Source organism: Drosophila rhopaloa, unplaced genomic scaffold (assembly GCF_018152115.1).
Source record: "Drosophila rhopaloa isolate 14029-0021.01 unplaced genomic scaffold, ASM1815211v1 contig_163, whole genome shotgun sequence".
Taxonomy (NCBI): domain Eukaryota; kingdom Metazoa; phylum Arthropoda; class Insecta; order Diptera; family Drosophilidae; genus Drosophila; species Drosophila rhopaloa.
The window spans coordinates 7286039-7310202 of NW_025335043.1; the positions used below are offsets into that span (position 1 = coordinate 7286039).

Sequence of the window (24164 nt, forward strand, 5' to 3'; positions counted from 1 at the left end):
TGATATAGATTTATTTGGCCATGATACGATAGGCTGTTTAGTGATTATGATCCGATTTTTATCCATAAAGTAAACTCATTTTTTAAATTTTAAATTTTTATTTGAATTTGAATAAACAATACTAGACAACAACTACTTAGAAGTAAGTACAAGTTCATACATACAAGTTACATAAAAATAGTTTGGGTTAGGCTCTCAGCTCAGCGCTGCTCCGAGCGAATAATCTTTGAAATGTACTATATTGTGTATGCGGTGTATATATGTATATAGTCATGTATAAGTACAATGTGTTTTTGTGTGGTTTTGTGTGTATCGATAACCTGACTACAAATACAAAGAAGGCAAACTTACAGCGGCCACTTCGCACGCGTAGCATTCACTTTAAAAGAGAGCTTCGGCAGAAGTGCATTATAACAATGTTGTTATAAACAAACAAATTGTTTTAGAGGGGGGGTTTTTGTGTGTGTTTGACACTAATTATCACTACGCCAGTTGAAGTTAAATAGTTTATTGGTTTCTCTTAGTTTTCCCTGCTGGGATTGCTTCGATTTGACAGATCTAAGCCAAGTTTATAATAGTTTTGTGTATATGCAAATGCAATTATTGCTAATAATACATGCGAAACTCCAACTGAATAAATAATTTTGTTTCTTTCGTTGGTTTCTTTGTGTGTGATGCAAATTTGTGACCCTACTTTCCGTGGGAAGGATATTTGTCTAGTTCTGACAAGTCAGAGGTAAAGTTTTCCAATTTGATAAACCATCAACTGATTTTGTTGGCCTCAAAAATATTCTTTGCTCTCTGCTCCAAGTCACCCTGGCTAATAATCTAATTTGTCTCTTGATTTCAGTTGCAATTTAGGTACACGATTCCGCCTTCTTCTGCAGCTCAAACCGCTTACAATCACAAAGTGCAGACCCCGCATATATTATACAAATATGTATATCGGTATATATGCGATGGGTGGTTCAGGTGTATTTATGTGTGGCTTGTCTCTAAATACTAATTGCAGGTAGTTCGTTAACGCTTTCACACCAGAATTTCGCAACAAATATGTATCGTATTTGTATTTGTATTGTTTTAGTTTTGTTTTTCTTTGCTTTTGCTATAGTGATTTTGTTTTGGGACCAGCGTAAAACGTGGCTTGGCTTTAATACTTTCAATCTAACACTAATTAAGTTCCAGCCAAACCATTCCTAGGCTGGTATGTTGGTTTGTTCATAGAAGTCGGGCTCATCATCGTCGTTCTTCTTCATCTCGCTGCCGTCCAACTAAATAGGTTAAAACCATTAGCTATAATTTACTTAAACTCATAATTAAAACACATTACCGCTTGCATTTCCTCCGGCTTATAGAGCTTTGTCAAATTCTGGCGTATGGGCACCATCATGATCAGGAAGAAGGGGAAGGCCAGCGAGAACTGGGACGACTTCACGGTCCACAGGACCACGAGGCACAGGACCTGGATGGTGGTGAACAGATGCAACTTCCAAGGACGCAAACGCTTCACATATGGCGTGGGAGGATAATGCTTGACCGGCATGAAATACAGTCTTATTCTGTGGCATAAAGGAAGTATATCATCTAACTGACTATTAAACCTTATCCCAAATAACATACCGCTCAAACAACTGCACTCCACTCATGGAGGCCACACCCATGTACAGAAAGACTCCGAAGAGCACTGCCATGGGAATCAGTCGCAGGAGCGGGGCCATCAGCACTGACAGACCAATCATCAGGCACACAAAGAAGCCGGACAGACGCTGCTCCTTCACATCAACGATCCTGGGCGACTCACCAGGAGCGTGGGTGCTGAAAAGATCAAATTGATTATTAATGTTCTTGTAAGGCAGGACTCTCACTCAAACTCACCGTGACATAATGGTGACGGAGGACACATGGGTCACTGATCTCACAGTGGCGGCACAATGCCAGGGCATTCCGAACAGTCCGCAGGCGGAGTTGAGTAGGCACAGCAGCACAATATCCCAGTGCAGGCCGGAACCCTTCTTTAGACCACGATCCGGCTTGTCCACAATCAGCTCAGAGATCTGTGATTCCATGAAGATGAGGATGTAGACCAGCAGGGCGGGCACTACGCAAGCGAACGGTATCCACGTGGATGAGGTATCGAAACCGATGTACCAGCCACGCTTCAAGGGATCACTGGGCGACAGACCCTCTGGAACCACCAGCTTCTCCGTGTAAACAGCCGGCACCAGGTAGTCCACCAATACGAAAATGGCAATGGAGATGGGCACACCAAAATCTCCAAGCGCACGACGAGCATTGCGACCCAAAAAGTGGGAGTTACGGAAGAGTTTCAGGTAGTAGGCGACCACAAAAGTGGCCAGTGTGAGGATGGTGCAGAATAGAGCGGTGTTTGGTTGATTTTTGGGTAGCGGTGGTGGACCCATCGGCATGGCCGTTGTGGAGATATTCACCACCACCTGGGTAATATTCGCCACCACACCAGCGGTCGCGTTGAAGAGGCTTCCATTTGTGGCATGGTTATGTGCAACCAGCGTCGGCGGTGGCAGATTGTAGTCGGACAACAGGGGATTTTCCTTGTAGATCGAAATCAGTTTCATAAACGTTTCCACAATATAGATGAGCGTGATCAGCGCCGAGAAGATCTCCTGGGTGAATCTAGTGAGCAGGCGCACATACACACTGCCCTCGAATGCGGAAACCGTCAGGGATATTATAATCAACCATATCCCTACATAAACCCTCAGGGACAGGAAATCAAATCCATTCTTCGTACAAAACACCATAAGAGCTTCATCGAAAAGTAAGAGTGGTCCAGTGGTTCCGATAATCACGAGCGGTTGGCACGAAAGACAATGGAAGACGATGCCCACCAGGGAGCACGAGATCAGCGTTTCCGAGATACCAATCCAGCTGTCTGTCTTGGCGGAAACGAGACCTCCAAAAGTGATGGCAGTCGAAAGGCAAGCAAAGTACATGAAAATTGTGGCTGCCAGAGTTTCAGTGTTCAGACCATCCATGATATCGCTCTTGTACATGGGCATTCTGCGTTTCAAATCATTCCTTAGTCCACCCCACAGGCGACCAGTTTTCTCCAGCGGACTGGGCTTCTTCTTCTTTTTACCATCCTCATCATCCGAGCCGCCATCACCTCCACCATCACCATCGCCAATCGTAAATCCAATAGCTCCCAGCGTTTGCTTCTCCAGCAATGCCTTCTCCTCATCCTTGCCGATCTTGATCATCTCACTGTCTCGCTTCACCTGCAGCGCCTTGATCTTTCGCGTACGGATCCAATCCTTTTTGGCCTTCAGCTCCTCGAAGGGCAACAGATCGTGGCGATCCCAATTACCGGGTGGCAGGACAATGGAATCGTCCAGGAACTCATTGATGGCCGATAGCAGATCCTTGCGATCGTCAGCCTTATAGGCAATCGAGTGGAAGTGCTCGTTGGCCATCAGCGTGGAGATGGAACGACCCACTTCATGGTAGTCCAAGTCAAAGTTACGAGGTCCCAGGAGCACAAACATGAATCTCACAGGGACGGGAACCTCTGTCAAAGTGGGCATCAGGACACCCTCCGACAGACGGACAAAGGCAATAGTCGGCTGCTCCAGGAACTCCACAGCACCAACCTTTAGTTAAAAGAAAATTTTCACATAATTAATAAATAATAGATTTAGCTTATAAAGCGACTAGAACCTACCAGCACAGTGGTGGCCTCAGCACCAGCTGGAATCCTCTTAAGGATCGTGTCGTTCTGCAGCTTCTTGAGATCCTCCTGCGACGAGGAGTACATATCGTCCTTCATGTCGATCTTTAGCTCATTGCTGCGCTTGCTGCCTCCAATCTCATTGGCCGGCATGATCCTGATCTTCTTGTCATCCGTGCCGCCCGACAAATTCTGTGAAGCATTCCGTTGAAAAGTCAGTAAAGTGCAACCAATAAATTAGTTTATTTTTTGGGGGAACATCAAGCAACCTTTACATGCAAAGCTGGTGCCAAAACTCTGAACACAACTAAAAAAGTACCATCGTGCAGTTGAACAAAATCTGAATTTAAAGTATATAGTAAAACAGAGTGCGGTCTAGGGCAGCAGTAGAGTCTAGAGTAGCGAGTGGAAGGGATCTAAGGTACTTGAAACAACACAGTCACAATCACAATTGAGAACTTGCCAATCGTGGAGGTGGAGAGCACACATAAAAACAGTGGTTCTAAGGGGGGAGAAGGGCTATGGAACTTGGCTAACGTGGTGGGGCTAAAAAGAAACATCGCGAGTTCTATAAGCGCATTTCGGCTGCTTCTTAATCCTTCTACTCCAGGGAATGAAACCAGAAAAAATAAGTTATTAGATTAAATATAAGTTAAATAAGTTACAAAATAAGAGGAAAATATAATAAAAATAAATTTGTCTTTTTTAAACCTTCTATACAATTACTATTTAATAAAAGCAGAATTACTATTTAATAATCCGAATTAAGTAGATAATAAATAGGTTTGCTAAACCAATATGCTGCGATTTTATCGTTTCATAAGTAACGCAAAGCTTTTCATTCTTATTCTTAATAAAAAAGAATATAAATATAAATAGTGTAGACTCTTGGTAAACTTTTGTGATTTTTGTGAAAAGAATCTATCCGCAGCATAGCCCACCCCCACTCTGTAGTTTCATTCCCTGGCTTAAGGAGCGGAGTACGAGAGGAGGAGGTTTCTTAGGGGGTTCTAGTTCATTACACCCAGGTAGGACATCGTGGAGTGGCGCCGGTGATCGATCGCTGCCGCTGCTGCCGTGGCAGTGGCCACGTTCAGCATCGCCGCCGTGGGCGGGGCACTAGAGGTGACGCAGATGCTCCGCCTGGCCTTCGCCAGGTTGCGAGGTGGCTGCTGCGCCTGCTGATGTGAGGACTCCGCACCCATCCATAGAAACTTTTGTTTTTTGAAGTGCAATAAGTTTTTAAGTGTGTGTATTTTTTTGTTTGAAAGAAATCAGTAAACGCACAAGAAAGAAAGAAATTCAAGAGATACACAAACAGTTGGGCAAAGCGGCGTTTTATAAGATATCTGTACGATCATGTCTATATACAATTTGGCTGTTCATTACCGATTTGGGTATAAGTTGCTGTTGTTGTTGTTGATTTTGTAGTTTTTTTTATTGTTGATGTTGGTGTGCGAGTTGTGAGTCATGAGATGGCAGAAATAGACAAGAGAATAATGACGACGACCATGGGGATTAAAAACTTTTGTCACAATTTTCACTGAAAGCCAATTATTTATAGCGAACAGGCACGATGTCAATAGATAAATGGATGGATGATATTACGATATTAGAATGACAAGAAGAAGTCACAGAAGTGTTAGCGAAACCATTTGGATGAAATAAATAAGGAGCAGATGATCTCACCTGCAGGCTGGTGTAGCTGTTGTACTTCCGCTTGGTGAAGGGCAGCACACCCTGGTGTTCGTTGACATGGCGATGGCGCAGGAGCAGCGAACGCATCACCGAGGGCTTGTCATTGATGTCGATAAGGTCCTCGATCACCATCTGAAAGGGTAAACAAAAACATTTGTTTTATTGTGTAAATAAATTATTTCTTTTAAACAAGTGTTCCAAAAATATTAAATATCGAAGAACATTATCTAAGAACCATTTTTAAGTTAGAACATAGATGAATTTGATAAAACAATTCGTAATTATTACAAAAAATATTTAAACTAAAAACATATTGTTAATTTAATTATATAATTTGTATTAACATGAAACCTAAATAGACAATTATTTTGTTTATTGGTAAGAATAGAATTTCCTATTTTTATAACAAAATATTTAAGTTTGAAAATTCTACTTTTAAAATATTCCAATTAGAACTACTCAAGAATAAAACTATAATTTTTAATAAAATACAAAATGTAAGATCCAAATTATATATATTTTTTTCTAAGGGGAAGCTAACCTGTTCTACTACGCGATAGGCCACGGCTGGCAGGTCCTTTTCGTTAAGGTCCAGCAGGACAACGCCCGTTTCCAGGCAGCGACGCAAATTGAGCAGCGAGTGGAAGGAGAGGGAGGCAACATGGGGCTTGCCCCAGCGATCGGAGCCCTCCTCCACATCCTCCTCATATTTGATCCAACGGGCCGTCTCCTTCCATTCGCGATCCTCGCCCACGCCAATGAGCTCGTCCAATTGCACAAAGATCTGTTTATAAAAAATATTTCAACAAATTAATAAAGAAAAATACTAATAAATAATGTATACAAACCTCATGAGGACTATGGTCCACCTCGGGCTTCTTATTGGTGAAGGGGGAAATAGTTATCTGGGGCAGCTCGCGCAACTTGATGGATGAGTGATGGATCTTGTGGCGACGAAGGGCACGAGGGTCGTCCGAACGATGTGATCTCAGCTCGTTGAGATCAGCCTCCTATAATGGGGTAAAAATAAGAGATTAGGTCTAGAACTCTGGTCTAAGTCGGGGAGCTATTTTCGGGGCTAAGGGCACGGCCAAGGATAAGATGGTCAACATGTTTAGCCGGCATTTGGCCATTTGTCTACAGGTGATTCCGCATATTTGTGGGTTAGCAATGAGAGTTGGAGAGACACAATAGCTTGTTAAGTTAGATGAACTGAACTACGGTTATGTGGGCTAAGGATTCTTTAGAGGATTCGGTTACTAGACTGCTTCTTTAAGGGGCCCTACCTCCAATGCCGTGTCCTCAGGCTGCACAGAGATGCGACGCGCACCTGCATCACCGTTTTCCTCGAGTTTGTTTTTGGGTTCCACGCTGTCCTGATGTGAGAATTTACGTTGTCTATAATACTGATGGCGGCTGTAAGGAGAATCATAAGTTAGTTATTTTACTGTTGTATCTACCCAGTGTTATTTTCATTTATTTTTAGGTATTTATATTATTATTCATTTATTTTAGGTATTTTAGGTACAGTTGAGGAAAATCGGGCAGAGATTTATACGATTGAAAATCAAGATTTTATGTAGCTCATACATTAAATTATTTTAAAAGTGTTATTTTATATTTTATATAGATCATACTTTAAATTATTTTAGAAGCATTTTCTTTTTTGTAAAAGGTCAAAAAACTGTTCTGAGAATTAAATATTTACTAAAAATATATTGGATATCATAAAAATATTGACTTGACACTTTGAAAAAAAAAATATTAATAATAAAATTGCCCTCTCATAAAATTTCCCCTATACATATTATAATAGTGACACAAAAAGTTAGTCTAACACTTTTAATTAAGTTTTAATAATTAATAAAATATATCATCTTTTATGATTATTAATAATAAATGGTTGCTAAGTCTTAAAATAAAAACGTATACTTAATATCAGCTTGTGGCTCCGAAAGTCATTTCACCCATATCACGCATACGCAATGTCAGCCAGAGTCATTGGACACATATCACGCATACGCAATTGTACCCGAATTGGTTTTTCAAAACATTTTTTTTGCGAATACAGAACTTAAAAAGAATTATAGTTTTACCTTCTTCTGCGTTTACGTTCGTGCGATTGATCCGTGGGCTGTTCATCATAACTCAAACTGGGCGGGGTGATGACAATCTTCTTCTTGCCGCCGAACTGGACGTGCTTCTCGTCCACCGAGTTGTCCGAGTGATCGCCGTGTCCGGCTCTCTCCGACACTAAAGGAAAGTCCTCGGGGATGTCATCGTAGTTTTGTGCATTGTTCAAAGGCTCCGTTTGGCTCTCGTACTCCGAGTCCTCCTCGATGTTCAGATCGTTTGTGCGGACTGTAAATATACCCAAATTAAAATTCTCATAGTTGATCAACCCAATAGATAACCTACTGCTATTCTTTTTGCGGGATCCAATGGGCAGCTGGGAGTTGTCCTGGAAGGTGTTTACATCGAACTTGTCTTTGCGTGAACTGTTGCCGGCAAAGACCTTGTCCATTTCCGAGTCCAGCAACACCTCGTCGGGATCTTCATTGCCGGACTGCAAGAAAAAAACAGAAATAAAGATATACCAATTGTCGTTACTCAATTGTTTTCATGCGTTTGGTCACGTTGTGCATGAGTCAAGTTGGCGCAAATACTTTTCAATTAAGAATCTATAGGAAAAACAAAGTCAGACAAGTCATGTGACTCGCAGCATTATTGCTCGTCGTCACGAGTCTTTCGACATGTTGACGATCTGTGGAAAGCACTTAAAGGGGCGAGAAGAATCGGGGAAAGAATGAACGTCTCTATGCGGACATTAATCATCTCCCAACAAGTGCGAACGCACGCATTAGAAAACCATAAAGAAATAATAAAAACAACTCGACATTCCTTCATCATATCCCAGACTTTTACGGATGAGAAGCCAACTGGATTCACTGGGCGTCGTTCGTAATTGGTTTTAATCGATCTCAATTGATTTTCATAGTGACGAAGGCATTGATTGCGCACTTCGCTCAATCATCATTATTAACAACAATATTAACATCATCGGGCAAAAATGAAATATATTACTTTGCCTCGAGCGAGAAACAAGTAAACCCAATTATTCCCAATTGTTGTGTGGCTATCAGATTACAAATATAGGAAAAAATCTGAAATTGTTAATTAAAAATCACTGAAAAGGTTGCAGGGAATTTAATATTCCCTCTTGTGTTCATTAAAGGTTTTTTTCTGGGGCAAATATTAATTTATTTTGTTCATTTGTGTGCAACAATTTAAAACAATATCCTCAAGCTGTGAAATCGCAAATCTACTTGACATTCCAAACAGTTTTTAAAATGGAATCCATTAAAGATAAATAGAATAGACCGCTAATGACTTTAAATAAGAATGTTTAAAATTGGAACTAAGTAAAACCATTTAAAAATATATAATGTTATTTGCTCGAAAAGCAATAATATACTACACTACAAAATAAATAAATACATAGCCAGCGGACAATTTCAAATCCATTTGCTACTATGTTCTTAATAATAAACACCTCAAATATGTTCACACTTTGCACACATCCAGCCAAGTTAGTCAACATATTTTGCCCGGTATTTCACCCTTTAATAACACGTCCTTGAGGAGGGCTCAAGGTGTTTGAGTGTTTTCCCCAGTTTTGTTTACTACGTCAACATGAAAATTATCGTATGCTGTACATAAATGCAAATGGAATTAACTAAATGCGATATTACGCTTTGGGCACTCAAAGGACCAGCGATTCCCGGTCAGGTCTGCAGCTGTTGAATATTTTATGGCAACTTTAATACACTGGACGGGCGAGCGTATCCTTGACAATTACATTCACTTCCTGATAAGCCGGGGGCAGATAAGGGCGGAAACAAAGGCAAACAGAGTTTCAGTTTGTGTTTATAAATAGAAAAAATTTAATAACGCTGAGAGCCTGCACGTGGGAACGTCAATGTGTCCACCGACCGGCAGCAGAAAAGGAAGACTAACGACCAAGTGTATGTGTGTGACCCCAGTGGGTGGTGGGTGGTTGTTGTGGGTGGTGTTTGCATGTGATAAGCTTGAGCGTAACGCGCCATGTTACGTTAATTAATCGATAAACACTAAGTTGTCCCATAATGACTTTGATACTAATGCTGCTTCTCGTCATCATTATGAAGTTGTTGGCATTGCTGATTTACAGACAGATACGAACAGGCAGGCAGTAAAAGTATTTTGTCATTTAGCCATTAGCTTGATGCCCATCATAATGTGGCTACAAGTCAGCTACATAAGCCCACCACCCGCCACCCACCAGCCACCCACTCTTCAGGTAACCACAACGTTCTAACGGAGCGTCGCACTTTATGCAGCATGTCGACGGCGCTTATCAGAATAATCGATGGTATGTTCGGGCCCCAACCCCCAACCAACCCAGCCGACCTGCCACGCCCACTGCCCCGCCTCCCAGCCATCTGAGCTGTCAATTTTGGTTGTTGTTTATTTAGCATTCGGAGTGGAGCTAAATGAATATGCACAGGCCATACTCCTATCCTAAATGCACACAGTAGCTGGCCAAAGAAATAGAAGCCCAATGAGATCATCAAAAAAGAAAAATTTGGTTAAGGTATTGAAAGAAAAATTAATTTTTTTGAAATACACAACTTTAAAAGGAATATGTCTCTAAACTTTAATTTTCCTTTGCCTCTCAAAAAGCCACATTTATAAAATTATGAGAACCCATAGTTTTTTTATTCATTTTGAACTTTTCCCTAGAATAAAAATGTCGTAGCCTTTCAATTTGCATAACATATTTTTGGCTCTAGAAGCTCAAATGTGTTCTGTGCTGACATTTGCTTTTTAGAATTTTATTTTTGCTCAAAACCTATTCGAGTGACAAGTGTTGTGTGCAGTTACAGTCGCAGTTATGCCACAAGTTCGCCCATAAAGCTCAGCGTGCATGTAAGCAGCTCAGAAGCCCGCTCCAAGTTGGGCCAACAAGAAAATAAGTTGCGCTGAGTTCGCGGAGTGATTCTGATGTGATTTGACATCTGCGAGGCGGCAAGCGAGCGGCAGCACGTGACTTACAAGTCATAAGCAAGTTAGGTGCTCGTGGCCTAAACAACTTTTTGTCCAACTTGCCAAATTGAATCAAATTGCGGCTAAAGCGAAACTTGTTAAGATTTTGCGAGTTGCCAACTGTTGTTGTCATCGCCAGCGAATAAGTTTTTACACTTGGCCCGCACAGCAGATTAAAAGTTTGTCTTCTGCAACGTATCGCGTACAACTTTGTATTTATTGGAAAACTGTTTGAGTTGCCAAAAGAAAGTCGGGAGGAAAAATGGTTACAAGAGAGGTGAAAGCTTAAGATTTGGTAAAGTTAATATTCCCCTTAAGAATAAACTCCAAATGTGTTGCCTCAGATGAGACGTAATCCCTTTATGGATTAATATTTATTCAACTAAATATGAATATTACAAAGTTTTCTTTAATATTTGGAATTGTTATTTTTAAATGAAATTGGGGTTCTAAATGAAAGCTTAAATGATTTTTTTAACTTTATATATATAAATAAATATATCTATCCCAAAATAATAATATCAAATAAATTGGCAAGCGAAAAATGGATGCAAATAATCCTCAAGTTATACAAAATCATTGTTTCTTTAGGTTGCTGATTTTATTTAAAACAATTTTTAGTGTTGGCACAACATCTGGCCATAACTAACAGGCACATAAAAAGTGTGCAATGAGAGTGTACTTAGGCAAAAACAGAAACCGTTTAACTTTACATTTAACTTTTGACTTTGAGTTGGATATATTTATGCATGTATACACAAAACTTTTTATTTGTTTGCAGCTGTCGAATTTTTTCCACGGCCTGTGCATAATTTGGTGAATTTTTGTTGCCTCGCTTTCGCTACGCAGTTAGGTTATACTTTTTTTTATATTTTTTTTTGCTGTTTGTTTGCACAAATTAACGATGCTTCTATAACGCTTTTGTCTGATTGTCAGCCCGCGCAAAGAAGTGTGTGTGTGTCTGTGTTAATTTAATGTGAATTCCGCAGCGGAAATGCTCGCACAAGCACAAGAGCGTCGGGAAAAGCGGAAAAGCGGGTACAGGACGTCGGCGGGTCATGGGGGAGGGGTCAGGGGTCAAGGGGCGCAGCGAGACGGACACGTGCGAAAGGTTAAACTGGTCATTGGGCGGAGGAAAAGGCACAGGCGTTAAAGCATCGTAAACGTAATCTGGGATGGGAAATCATGCTGACAACGCTGCTCAACCTCTGAACGACATCTATATTCTCACACTATAGATTTTCACAATAGAAAAGTGTTGCATACTTCAAGGTCAGCCGATGGCATTGTATGTGTACGAGGGTGAGAGTGTGTGTAAAATAACGTTTAGCAATAAATAGTTGAGGCCTGCTCTATTTATTATCGTGCGGTTGGAAATGAATAGAAAATGTTCCGGGTAATGTGGGGAATTTTATAGGAATTTTGCCTTTAATGAGTTTCCTTAAAAAGGGAAAACTGAAATAACTGCTTTTAAAATGTTCTGGGGAAGGTAAAGGCTTGATGGGAATCTTTCATTTAAGTGGTTTAATATAAAGTAAAAACATTGATAATAACCATGTGTAAACTGAATGGAATTTTAATAAATTCAGAAATTTAAAAGCTGAAAACTTTAAGCTGCAAAAATTATGTAAGGACATAAAAAAGGGGTACAATTTTACCTGAAAACTTCGAAAACTTATAAGAAAACATGAAATATCAAATAAGTTTTAAAAGTTTATAAATATTCTGTATTTGAAAAACTAGAGCGGCTTATATAAACGGAACTTGTACAAAACTTAAATTAAGCCTCAACTAACTTTCCTACCTTGAGGGAAAACATAGTCAAAGTGAAAACCTCTGTTTTCACCACTCAGGTGTGTGCGAGTATAAATAATGCATGAACTGCTAAATAATTCACAACGTTTTTATAATGCAGACAAATTGGAAACACGAAACCGCAAAATCCCATTCAAGCAGTCAATCATTCATCAATCCGGCAAACCGAAACGAAACTCGGTTATTATTGGTAATTTTTAAGATGCCACACACAAAAGACACCTTGAAATGTATATGTATATATATATATATGACCGCAGACACACGTGTGTGCAGGGAGGTTGACTCCTGTCGCTTGGGTAACATTTCGGTAACATTTCTGGGTTTTTTCACTGCCACTGAGCCGTCTTATTGCCCCAAAAAGTATGCAGCACCCAAAACAAATTTCCTCCGGAATGTTTGAGTATACATAGATACATATACACCAAGGATCTTTTGAGTTTGGGTGCCTGTGGCACATAAAAGGCCAACTCACTTGTTGTGCCCAGCTGCCAACTTTTCGACTATAATTTTATAAATGGAAAGAAAAGGACAAAATTTGTATGTGAAAGGCTTTTCCCACTTTCCCTGTGTGTGTGCGTGGGCTCTTTTGAAACAATTTTCAAGGCTGTGTGCTCTTGAAAAGTTTGGTTTGCCAGCCAACTTTTCGTGCGTTTTTGATTAACGCTTATAGATCAAACAAGTTAAACTAGTTTTACGCTTTACCTTGAGGGCTCCCAGCTTTTTTTGCTCAATTTTATTTGTAAAACTTTCAATCACGTTTGCTAGTTTGGTAAGAGTTGCTTTTCGCGAAGCCTTTTTGCCTGTTGCACTTTGACCCGCGAATTATGAAATTCGATATTTTGTGGGGGAAAAAAACGAGCCTGTTCCGTTTACTGGGAAGGCTGCCCAGCAAATGAGGAGCCATGGCTTGCGGCTGCTGCTGCTGCTGCTGCTGCTTTTGCTATTACCTGACTTTTTGGCCAATGCGCAGGCGTGGGTGAAAGCGCGCGTATAACGGTAGAACACAGGCCGCTCAGCTGGCAGCGCTGCAGCGTTTCGGCCATGCTCAGCTGATTCTCAGGGCCATGGCAGCGGTCGGGCTTTACTATGCCACCACCAGCCCCCCAGGATTTGCAGCTGCTGACGTAAATCGGAATGCAGTTTTCGCCAAAAAAGCTTTGCTGGGCAAAAGCTTTGTTCGCTCGGCATTTTTTGTTTTCGGTCCCTATTCGCCCGCCTCACCCACTGCATAATTAATGGCAAAGCTTTTTCGCTCACAGGACCTCCAGATGGTCAAGGCCACTCAAGGCCAACACTTAGTGTTTTGTATGGCCAAGGATTATGGTCGAGCAAAACGCGGGGCGGGGATGGTTGTGTGCAAAAAAGCTTTTTTTCGTCATGCACAAAAATCTATTCACTTGATGGCACTTTGAACAGCAAGCCAGTACATTAAGGCTCATTAACTGGCCGCCCATGTATGCGTGTGTATTTTGGGTAATTAGCGATAACAGTCGAGTTGTAATGGCTAATTGAGTTATGAGTCCCCGTACACCGCAGCTCAAGATGATAGGTCGCCCAGGGGAGTTGAATTATGTAAGACCATAAACATCAAATGAGTTGGATGAATGACAAGACCAGTAATTGATGGATTATTCCAATATGTAATTAATATTTAACAACTGCTAGTATTCGTATATAAATTGAGAGTATATATCCTTTGGCACTGCACATGTCTATGCATTCACAAAATATTAAGCGAGCTATTAATCAGTCAAATAATAATTATATTCAGTTGATTAGCAGACAATTTTAATATGCTAAATTTGGGGGTTCAAAAATTAAGAACTGTAAACAAAGCTGCAATCTTAGCTAAATTTATTTGAACATAAGGATAGAACAAAAATCAGGAAATTTATTAAATAATACGTCAATGAATACATTCTAAGTATGTATATCAAATATTTTTTAGGAACAGAAACTACATTTTTTTCTTATGTAATAACTTTTGTCACTTGTTCAACTTTATTTTTAGACGCATCTAATCATAGTTTATGTATTCCAAATTAAGAAATCACCTAAATCATGGCATACTTTGTGGTACAATTAAGTTAATTGAGGTTGCTGCTCCCACGGCAACTGCTACTTGATGCTTTCACCTGGCCAGGTGTCAATGAATTGATTGCTATTACAATTCCGCTGAACTATTACTTTTCATTGTCAATGCCAGAGTGAGTGCAACCGCGGCAGCCTTGACCACGAATATCGATTTCCTGTTCTGTGCTTGTGAAATGTGTGCTGTGAGTATAATGTGTGTTCGCTTCATTTGAATGCTAAACGTCTAACTAGCTTCCTGTTACCGTTATTGCCAACTGTCAGTTGCACAATTAAAATGCGTTTATTTCGACGCGTTTAGTGTTTAGCCTTTAAGCTGACAACTTGTTGTCGCCCTCCAGCACCACACCGCGTATACGTAATGTTGGCAAAAATGCGAGCACAAAAGCGGTACTTTCGCATGAATGAATGCATGATTAGGCACGGCACTCTGATCTACTGCTGAGTACTCGCACACGAATCCCAAACTGAAATCGAAATCGAAATTGAAACTGAAACCGAAATTGATTTGCTGGAAACTGGTTTCTAAATTGTGTCACTCGGTAGCTGGCGGGCATATGCCGGTGTGCCCAAAACAACTGACACACTGCGGAAATGTGTAGAAAAGTAAACAACTGAGAAATAATAGAAACCACAAAAAAATCAATAACAATTACTTGACATTACTTTGCTGGCTGGCGAATAAATTATTCACAAATCGGCGATTGCAAAAAAATAAAAACAGATTTAAAAATTGATTTATTTAATGGAAAACTACCAACGGCAGCACATTATATTCATTTTTTGAAAAAGTTTCGAGGAAACCTTGACTGGGTAAGAGTCGTATCGGGATCATCATTAGACGTAGTATGAGCTCATTCTCGCATTTGCCTAATTAATTTCCCAGCCAAAAGTCAATGCATTAGGCGGGATTATTTATAGTTAATCTATCTACACATAGGAAATACACCTGAGAAATGATGGAAGTCATTAAAAGGCTTATTTATGTATCTATCTTTTTGGAATTTAAATTTAATGCAACACAAAATAACTTTGAAAGCGTTTAAAGACATTTTTTTCAGCAACGAAAGTAAAAGTCAAATAAACTCAGTGTAGAATTTAATTATTCTTCTTGTTCCCAAACTTTCAGAAATTATTGCCAAGTGTAGGTATGCGTATTAAGTGTATTAAGCTTACTCACCTTCTTTTTCGTATTGAAGCCCAAGAAAGACAATTTGCGGACATTATTCTCCCTGCCGCTGGCCGAACTGAAGCTCATCTTGAGTGTTTCGTCCGCTCTCCTTTCTAAATTTTTGGTTTAATTTGATTCCAATCCGAAGATTTAGGGGTACTTAAAGCTGCCTATTTGATGATCAGGCAATGCAATGGCATCGATGTGCTGGTGTGCTTGGTGATTTGCTGCGGCCACTGTGGATGCTCCAAGAATCTCGGCATTCGGGGCAGCGAATTCAACGCCCTGAAATTTAAAAACAAAAAATAATAGATACAGAAAACGAAGCAGCAGTCGAACAAACTGACGCGGGTGCTTTGAACGCAATTTCATTAATAAACAAATTCGACTGTTGCTGCTGTTGTTTTTTTGTCACTGCTAAGGAGCACAATTGAAGGCGATGCCACACAAAAATATATAAGTACCGAGCGCAATAAAAACCATTCGACGCGACTCAATTAAAGTTAAATGGCAGCCACACGCATAGTTAGGGCGGCAGAGGGGGGCGGGGTCGATGAAGCACGCGACTTTCGTTGACGGCTCGTGATCAATTTGCGTTATTTGAACACTCAATTATTATTCGGGTATCGGGGGGAGAATAAATGTGGCAATCGACACCCCAAGGCGGTATTCTTTGCCACTCAGATCGCTCACTTAACGATCTGCATCTCCATTTCCAGAGAAATTAATCTGCACTGAAAAAAAGCGGTCCCAAACTTATAACTCAATTGATTTTTCTAAACACACTTTTCGTTCGAAGTCAAAGTAATCAATCACAAGTGTACAATTCTCTTTTTCAGCAGGTATTCTTCTAAACAGAACAAAAAGGTTATGTTACTATCTCAATTGTTTAATATCAATAATAACATTATTAAATCAATTCTAAGCTTATCAAAAGTTAATATTAAAATGACATCAACATGAAAAAAATATTTTGGAGACGATAATAATAGAACTTTTAATTTTTTAAAAGTCATGCCTTGTGTCACAATTCTAAGATTAGTACGAATGAATCCGATATGGTTAATTGCCATCTTATCAAATTATACTTGAAAGAAAGGAGTGAGCAACTATTTCTTGAAAAATTTTTCGCTCTTGGTAGTTTTATTAATAATGATTGCAAATATCATTTATAAATTTAATACGAATATACTTAAGTATTTTCTTATTTTTTTCATGGCACGAGCTTTAATTTGTATTCTTTCAGAGGTTATACAATTTTTGTCTTTACAAATTATAAAAAATTTTCTAGAAATTGTCACATTTTATTTAAAACAAGATGTATTTTTTGAAGTGCGCGAGGGCAGATCGTTTTAAAAGTTTCGTAACGTACTGCGACAGCTGACTGAAATTAATAATGGCCACCCCTATTTGTGGCCATATCAGCCCCTGCGATTTGGGGCGTGGCAAGCGTTGAACCTATTCGGCAATCAACCGAAACAAACACAAACACAAAGCGAACTGGTAGCAGAGGCCAAAAGTCCAGTGTTAAATGTAACGTGCCCGCGAGTCCTTAATAATTCAATAAGCACCTTTATGGGTAGAACCGGCCGTCTGGCGGGGTAACAATAGAGTAGCCGAAATACGAAACACAAGTTACACAAATTCAATTAGGCACCGCTGGCCTGGTGGTTTGTACGTCGACCGAATCGCGAATATGGTCCACTGGGGCGGATACGCGATATTCAGGACACCGACGAGGCTTGCTCCGTGGCGAACGAATGCCGTGTGAACCTGTTGCGGCTGCAAATGCGCTGATTTATGTGAGCTTCTTTCTGCCGCCAAGAACGCTTGAAAAGTGAGCCGGCACCCGAAGTATCTACGAACTGCGAAAAATCCCCATGCCTTTGTGTGCGTTTGTATCTGTGTGAGGAGCAGCGCTTCGTTTCGTATCGTATATCGCGTAGACAATCCAACATGAGTCTCGTGCTTAGACGCTGCGCCTTAAGTTAGCCCGTCCCATTAACTGCTCTTTTTGTTTTTGTTGTTTGCTACCCACAAATTTTCACTTTGGTCGCGTTGATTATGTAAGAAAATGTGACTTGTCTTTGGGGAGGGGTTTCAGTTCCATGTGCCTTGGATATTCACTCTTTGTTTGCCATATGTTCTTCGATAAAAAATACTGAAATATGTCTTTCCCGTCTGACCATGGATTAAAGTTAAGTTGCTAAGCAAACAAAACTTTGGCTTTTGGCAACCTTGATATTGCCTCGCGTCTGAATAAAAGTGGGTGGCATGTTACGGTAAACGCTATTAACTAATAAAAGGATTTCAAAGTTGATCAATGGCTGAATGGGGCGGAAGCCCTTTCAAGGTTGCCGAATAAATATTTGTACTCCCAGTCCAACGTTTTACTGCCTTAGGGAATGCTTTGTAAATCCCTAAATTGCTTCGTTTATTATTGGTACTTATATTTGTTTCCAACCTTACTATTTGTATTTATATTTGTATAAGTAATAACTTAAGTAACTTTGTTGAGGTTCACCGCTGTATCCTAAAGACATTCTTTCGACGAATTTATTAACAGGTTCGCCTAAATATTTATTTATTTGTTAGAAAGACAAGAATATATCACAAAAACCATTCAAGCAATCTGAGCAACAACTTTACTAAAAAACGCTATTAGTTTTGGACTAAAGAAATTGATTTTAAAGATCAACTGATTTTTCCTTTGTTTTTGGTACGATCGCTCGAGGATCGCGTGACTCTAACCGAATTCGATACGATAAAGTGCACGTCGCTGGGGAAAACAAATAAATTTACACATTTTATGGCAACCACAAGGGAAGTAGACGGATGGCAGTCAGTTGCATGTTATCAAAATTAGAGGCAACTTATAACTTATAAATATATAAGACACTTAAAGGCAAACAAAACGGCGCGGCTGCAGGTTCCCATAAAACCCGAAGGTGTTACAATTTAAAACCCCAAAAAGTTCCAGTGGCATGAAGGGAGGGGGGTGAAAATTAACGTGGTGATCAATTTTATGGGTTCATTAGCGGGCGCTGGCGAAATGACGCCAAACGATCGATCGTACGACGGTCTGGCTTAATTTTGATTTAAATTATTTGTTTGTATATACGTACGACCGGTATAAAAACGTTAGCGGGTATCAAAAAAGAACCGCCTACACCTTAGCGGCCTTATCGCTAGCTGGGCTAGCCATTCATTTCGATTTCGATTCCGATTCAGATTCCGCTCCAATTTATTAAAACAATTGACAGTAATGTATGGGATTTGTCGTGCTGCGGCTTCGTACATTATCAAATTGTCTATTATGTGTCGTGTTCCGAAATTGATTTGATTTAACCCTAGAGACACGTCAATTAGCCGCCCGCTGATAAATGATAAATGGCCCGATGAGGGCTTTAAATAGCCAGGTTGCTTATGCAATCAGTCGGTGGAAAGTTTAAGTTTTATCAATGTTCAGTCTCGTGCGACGTCTCCTTATCAAACACTAATTCTCCCCGGCCAAATCTTTCCAGACCCGACCGGTTTTTGTCGGTCAGCTGCTGTTGCGGATCCTACTTCTGCTGGAAATGCCACACAATTTACATTCACGTGCTGCCGAACAAGTTGGAAACCGGTTTTTTCGGTCGACCAAACTGCAACAGTCAACACTGCAAAAGGCAGCTGCAACTGGAATTGAAATTGCAACTGCAGCTGACATTGAACTTGAAAGCACTCAAGCGCCTCGGACTCTTTTCTCATTTCTTTATTATGCCGGAAAGGGGTTTACCCTCAAAAATACGGTAGCGCAACCACTCGAACGTATAAATGTCAGTTTAAAAACCACTCGAGATATACAAATACCGCGGTTACCTGCTAAATTGTCGTTGACGACGCCAGTAATTATACAGAAGTGTGCCCATATAACATTTTTGAATATATGAGTGCATTGAAATATTTGATAATTGGAAACGCATTGTTTAAGTACAGCTATAAATCTTGCTGGCCCATAAATAATTATTTTCAACGATACCCAGACTGATTACCAAACCCTCGACGTGCGATTCATTACTATAAACTATACTTAAGACACACAAATACCTAGTTCAAGTGCACTTATTGGAATAGGTTAGTAATCATACAATTACAATTTACAATTCAATTGAAAGGCGTTAATTACCATTCAGTGTTCGGTTTAAAAGTGTAATATTATCAAGTAGTGTCGGTTACAGAAGCTAAATGACCGAATAATTGCGATTATCGCATATAATTGTACAGTGGATTACTACACAATGCCTTTACAAAACCATACAATTGATATAAAAAAATAATTAGTATTAATTAATTGAATATAAGCCAACATAATGCAAACCATACTATTTCATTGTATTGAAATGGAAATAAACAAACGTGGCAAGCCATGCATTAAACTCTATGTAAAGGGTTGGTTCTTTTTACAAAACAATATTTTATTCTTATTAGAATTTTAGACAACATAATAGCCCAGCAAATAGATTTATACGTTCGTTAAGCACTGTACTTCCACTTTCCACTTGAGTGACAATATTCTCCGACCTTGAAGGATTTATGATCGACAGTGTTATTTGTTCAAAGGTTCAAAGCACTTCAAATCAATTGCATTCGAAACACGACATTTGAAACGGACTGAAAACATTTGGCAACGCTTCACCGGCCACACAAAATCGAAACACACGAAAAGGCTAAAATCCAATTCCAACTGCAAATATAGAACCAAACTTTAATTAGGCTACTACCATTCATCGTATGACTAACCGATCAACTAACTGAACACCCCGCAGATCGACGACCGTTGTGGGGGTTGACTAGCCGCACATGTTAGCTCCAAATAATTATAGTATCGATTGTATTTCCTTTAACCGATAAGCAATATTCATTTACAATATGAGCTGTTTTCCCTAGAGTGAGTAAATGGGGTTCTTCAGAATCGCCACAGATGGCATCAGCGGCCCTTAACAGAAACCTAGTCAGCAATATTTAATTTTGATTTCGTAAATCACTCCCCAAAGAGAATGCTTACATATATATCAATAGCAGATATGGATGTTGCACGAGGGGAATGTGTATCTTTGTGACATCCAGAACGAAGCGATTCGTTTTGTCTGATTAACCCTTCCGCCGGTTGTCGGTGATTTTTAAGCGTGATGAAATGGGATGTCTTATCTAAAAGGTGTCGTATCTTATGAATAAGTTAAGAGTCCTAACTAAATATTGTGCAACAACTTTTAAGCTGGGACACTTATGATTTTACATGTATATTGCATTTCATTCATATAAATATTTATAAATTTACTATGTAAGATATATGATATTTTTTCCCCTGTATTTGATAAATATACTTAAGCAAATTCAAAATAAAGTTAAATTAAAAAGTAGTTTATTTTTATATTGAATTACCACTATATTTATTTATTGGTGATCACCTTACACCTTTGTCTAGGCCAGTACTTCCTCCATATCAGCTATTGTTATAAAATACTTCAGTTTGCTGGCCACTGCAAATTCTGTGTATCGTTCGCAGGAACAATAAATACTACTCTCGAAAAACGCAAAATTACAACAACAGACTCGCCACAAGTTGTGTAAACAAAAGTGTAGAGCAACAATTACAGCTACGGCAGAAGCGGCAATAACAATAAAACCCAACTTTAAGCGTCATGATACATTTTGGTTAAATATCAGACAAGAACAATACCAGAAAAAGCAGGAACAGCAAAAAAAATAACCACCCAAGTTGAGATAAACAAATTCTAGTTAACATTGTGTGTTTATCGTGTGCGGGTCGCGACTGCAGCATATTTGTTGCAGAAAGGGGGCGGACCGGGGAGAAAGCCAAATTATTGAGCCATTACTCACCAGTTTAAACCTTAGGGGCAGGGCAGGGGGCATTCGGAGCGAGAGGGTGCCAAGAACAAATATTTACCACACAGCGAAAAAATACCACCGAAAATGGACATTGCGTTGCGTAATTTACGATATTGATATAGCTCTTATCAGAGTGACTTTTGAAATTATACATACACATTTGTATAACTTAACATAAATAAATTCCGCAAAGCACAAACATGTTTTTAAATTAATTGCAATTGTAATTTGTAACTTTAACAAGCCAATTAAATAAATATACAAGTTCTATAAAACATTACATTAATAAAATTATAAATGTAAAATGTTTGCATCAATAAGTGAAAGCTTCTGTTTAACTGCCTATTTGCAGATATTAAATTTATATAAAAATTCGTTAATAATGCAATGTTTTTTGGCAGTGAAGCCTGGAAAGTGCAACTAGCTGTTCACGTGCTGCACAAAAAGAGGGGGGATGTCGGGAGAGGTTCAAATAGGGGACCAAAGGGGAACTTCGAGCACACTCAGTGCTGATAGCAGAAATTCCCCCAAAGTAGAGTTTTGGTGCTTTTTGCCCCTGTTGTTTCTCTTGTTGTTTCAGAAAATTTGCATAAAAAGCAGACAAACTTAGCATAAAGCGCCGCGGGGAATGAAAGACAAACAGGCGGCATTGGAGGTGGAGAAAGGAAAGAAAGGGGAAAAAGGCAGATGAAGAAAGAGTGAGAGCATAGAACGTGGCACTACGTGCTCGGTACAACTGAAACTGTGTTAGCTCTGCTTGTCGAACAAACACAAAAACAAAAACAAAAGGCAAAAAAATCAAGAACACAAAAAAAAATAAACCCACACCGCCCCTGGCCAGAGATCCAAAATAGAACCAGTTTCCAGAGTTTCAGTTTCAGAGTCACATGCTGCAGTTGCTCTCGGACCTGACTTGATTTATCTCTTTTGGCTGCTTAATAATTTGTCCGACAGCCAATTGAAAATCGGGGCCAAAAAGTTCTTAGCCAGCAGCAGGCGGACAACAGTATTTAACAATATTTAGTTTCATAATTGTTGTGCCGCCGAGTAAGTTTCGCATTTTCTTTGACACTTTTCCAACTGCGAAAAAGCCCAGTAAATGTTTATTCTTACACCGAGAAAAATAAGAAATATTTGGATCATTAAGAAGATTGATATTAAGTTATATGAATATTTATATAACAAAGAATCAAATCAATCTTTTAAAAACGAAAACATTTTTAGAGTTCTCAAAAAATGTTTGATATTTTTAGTTGATCCTAAAATAGAGCTAAATTGTTTATATTTATATTAAGCAGTCAGGAAACTAACAAATAAATCGAGGATCCTACTTTTCAAGGATACTTCCAAGCCTCTAATAATTGTGAAATCATTATTATTTTCCGTTAACGTGATAGTATTATTATTTTCAGTTAAGGACGTGATGGATTATTAAAAATAGGCTAAATTTATATTAAATCCTCAGAAGCCCTAAAAAATTATGTAATGTTTACTTTACATTTTTTTGTGGGATTGGTAAACTGAATTGATTATTAAATGCAACTTAGGAAAAAAGATTTATTAAATTGATATATTTTGTTTGTAATTTTAGATACTCTTTGACATAAATACCGAATTGATTGAAATTTTTTTCTGTGTGGAAATCGCGACAAAAAGTCAAAATATCCACAATATAAAGATCTTTCGCACGAAAATAGCACAGACACAACAACATGGAACAGCAGACCAAAATGAATTTTATAATTGACACGTACTTGAAGTATTCTTTTACTTTTTACCTTTTACTCGGCCACGGGCGCCAACAACAACAATAGCGACCACTGATGACGTCGCCGCTTGGCGAAATTCGGAAATTTTCCACTGTGCCTCAGACACAGCTCATTGACTACCATAAAGGGTTTTTTTTGTCAAACTGATCTTGTGGGGTCAGCTTCCTAGGGTTTATTGTATATTTTTTATGTTTCTTGTTTTCAATTTTTGCGCGGGGGGTGACAACAAACAAATCGAACACACAGACGGCGTACGAGGGAGAGATAGGGGGCGAAACACACGCACTGGCTGGAAAAAGAAAGAACGCGGTTACGAACTGGTCGATAAAAACAACAGGCGATAAAGGAAAAGGCAAAAGGCACACGCGAAAATTGGCAGGGAAGAGCAACAATAACAACGGCGGTTTTTGTTTGTGGTTGTTGCGTGCGCATGCGGTGGTGGTGGAACCTTTGTATTTTATACTTTTCACTCTTTAATTTTTTACGTTTTACGACATTCCGTCTTTCGGGGCAAACTTGAACTTGGCGAGCTCTTTTCCGTTGGTTTTACTTCGGTTTCAGTTTTTCTGTGCGAGCAGCAGCACGTTTCCGAGCGAAATGATTTACAGTTCCTGCCGCAGCACGTTTTTAACCGGAGCGATCGAAAACGCAAATGCCGCAACAGCTGGCTTGGCGAGAGAGTGATCGCTCTCTCCCGTACAGTGGGCTTAATCCCCAATAATCTGTATATAATGGATTAACATAAAGCAACCCATACAGCGTTAGTTTACTTTGGAATTACACATTTTTTATTTGGATAATTATTTATGTATTGTTTCCATTATAAAGTTTTTCAGGCTTCAACTAGTCGGCTACGCAATTTTAAAAATCAAATCATTAGTTCACATTTATTCTCAGACTGAAAAACTATTTTTTTAATCAGACACTTAAGTAA

General features: G+C 39.3%; 1 protein-coding gene across 6 annotated transcripts; it reads right to left on the reverse strand.

Annotated features, from left to right (window-relative positions):
* Positions 1-85: 85 nt before the first annotated feature.
* LOC108043231 (anion exchange protein 3) lies at positions 86-23843 on the reverse strand. 6 transcript variants are annotated; one of them, XM_017121829.2, is made up of 15 exons: positions 23716-23843; positions 23240-23519; positions 15579-15854; positions 7823-7970; positions 7501-7765; positions 6691-6820; positions 6253-6414; positions 5946-6188; positions 5396-5536; positions 4729-4920; positions 3701-3898; positions 1876-3629; positions 1621-1815; positions 1331-1559; positions 87-1271 (listed from the first exon to the last, which is right to left on the reverse strand). In XM_017121829.2, exons 3-15 carry the CDS (start codon positions 15654-15656, stop codon positions 1197-1199), a joined length of 3810 nt encoding a protein of 1269 aa, XP_016977318.1. In that variant the 5' UTR covers positions 15657-15854; positions 23240-23519; positions 23716-23843; the 3' UTR covers positions 87-1196. The 6 variants fall into 6 exon arrangements, with proteins under 6 accessions (XP_016977323.1, XP_016977318.1, XP_016977317.1 ...); XM_017121828.2 differs by having other exon boundaries at positions 23240-23843; XM_017121830.2 differs by lacking the exons at positions 23240-23519; positions 23716-23843 and adding an exon at positions 17141-17345.
* Between the last annotated feature and the right edge of the window lie 321 nt (positions 23844-24164).

Coding starts and splice junctions, on each gene's coding strand:
- LOC108043231 (XM_017121829.2), bottom strand. CDS start 15,656: ATGAGCTTCAGTTCGGCCAGCGGCAGGGAGAATAATGTCCGCAAATTG. Junction 1,816..1,875: donor TCCGTCACCATTATGTCACG/GTGAGTTTGAGT, acceptor TGATCTTTTCAG/CACCCACGCTCCTGGTGAGT. Junction 1,560..1,620: donor GGAGTGCAGTTGTTTGAGCG/GTATGTTATTTG, acceptor TTTATGCCACAG/AATAAGACTGTATTTCATGC.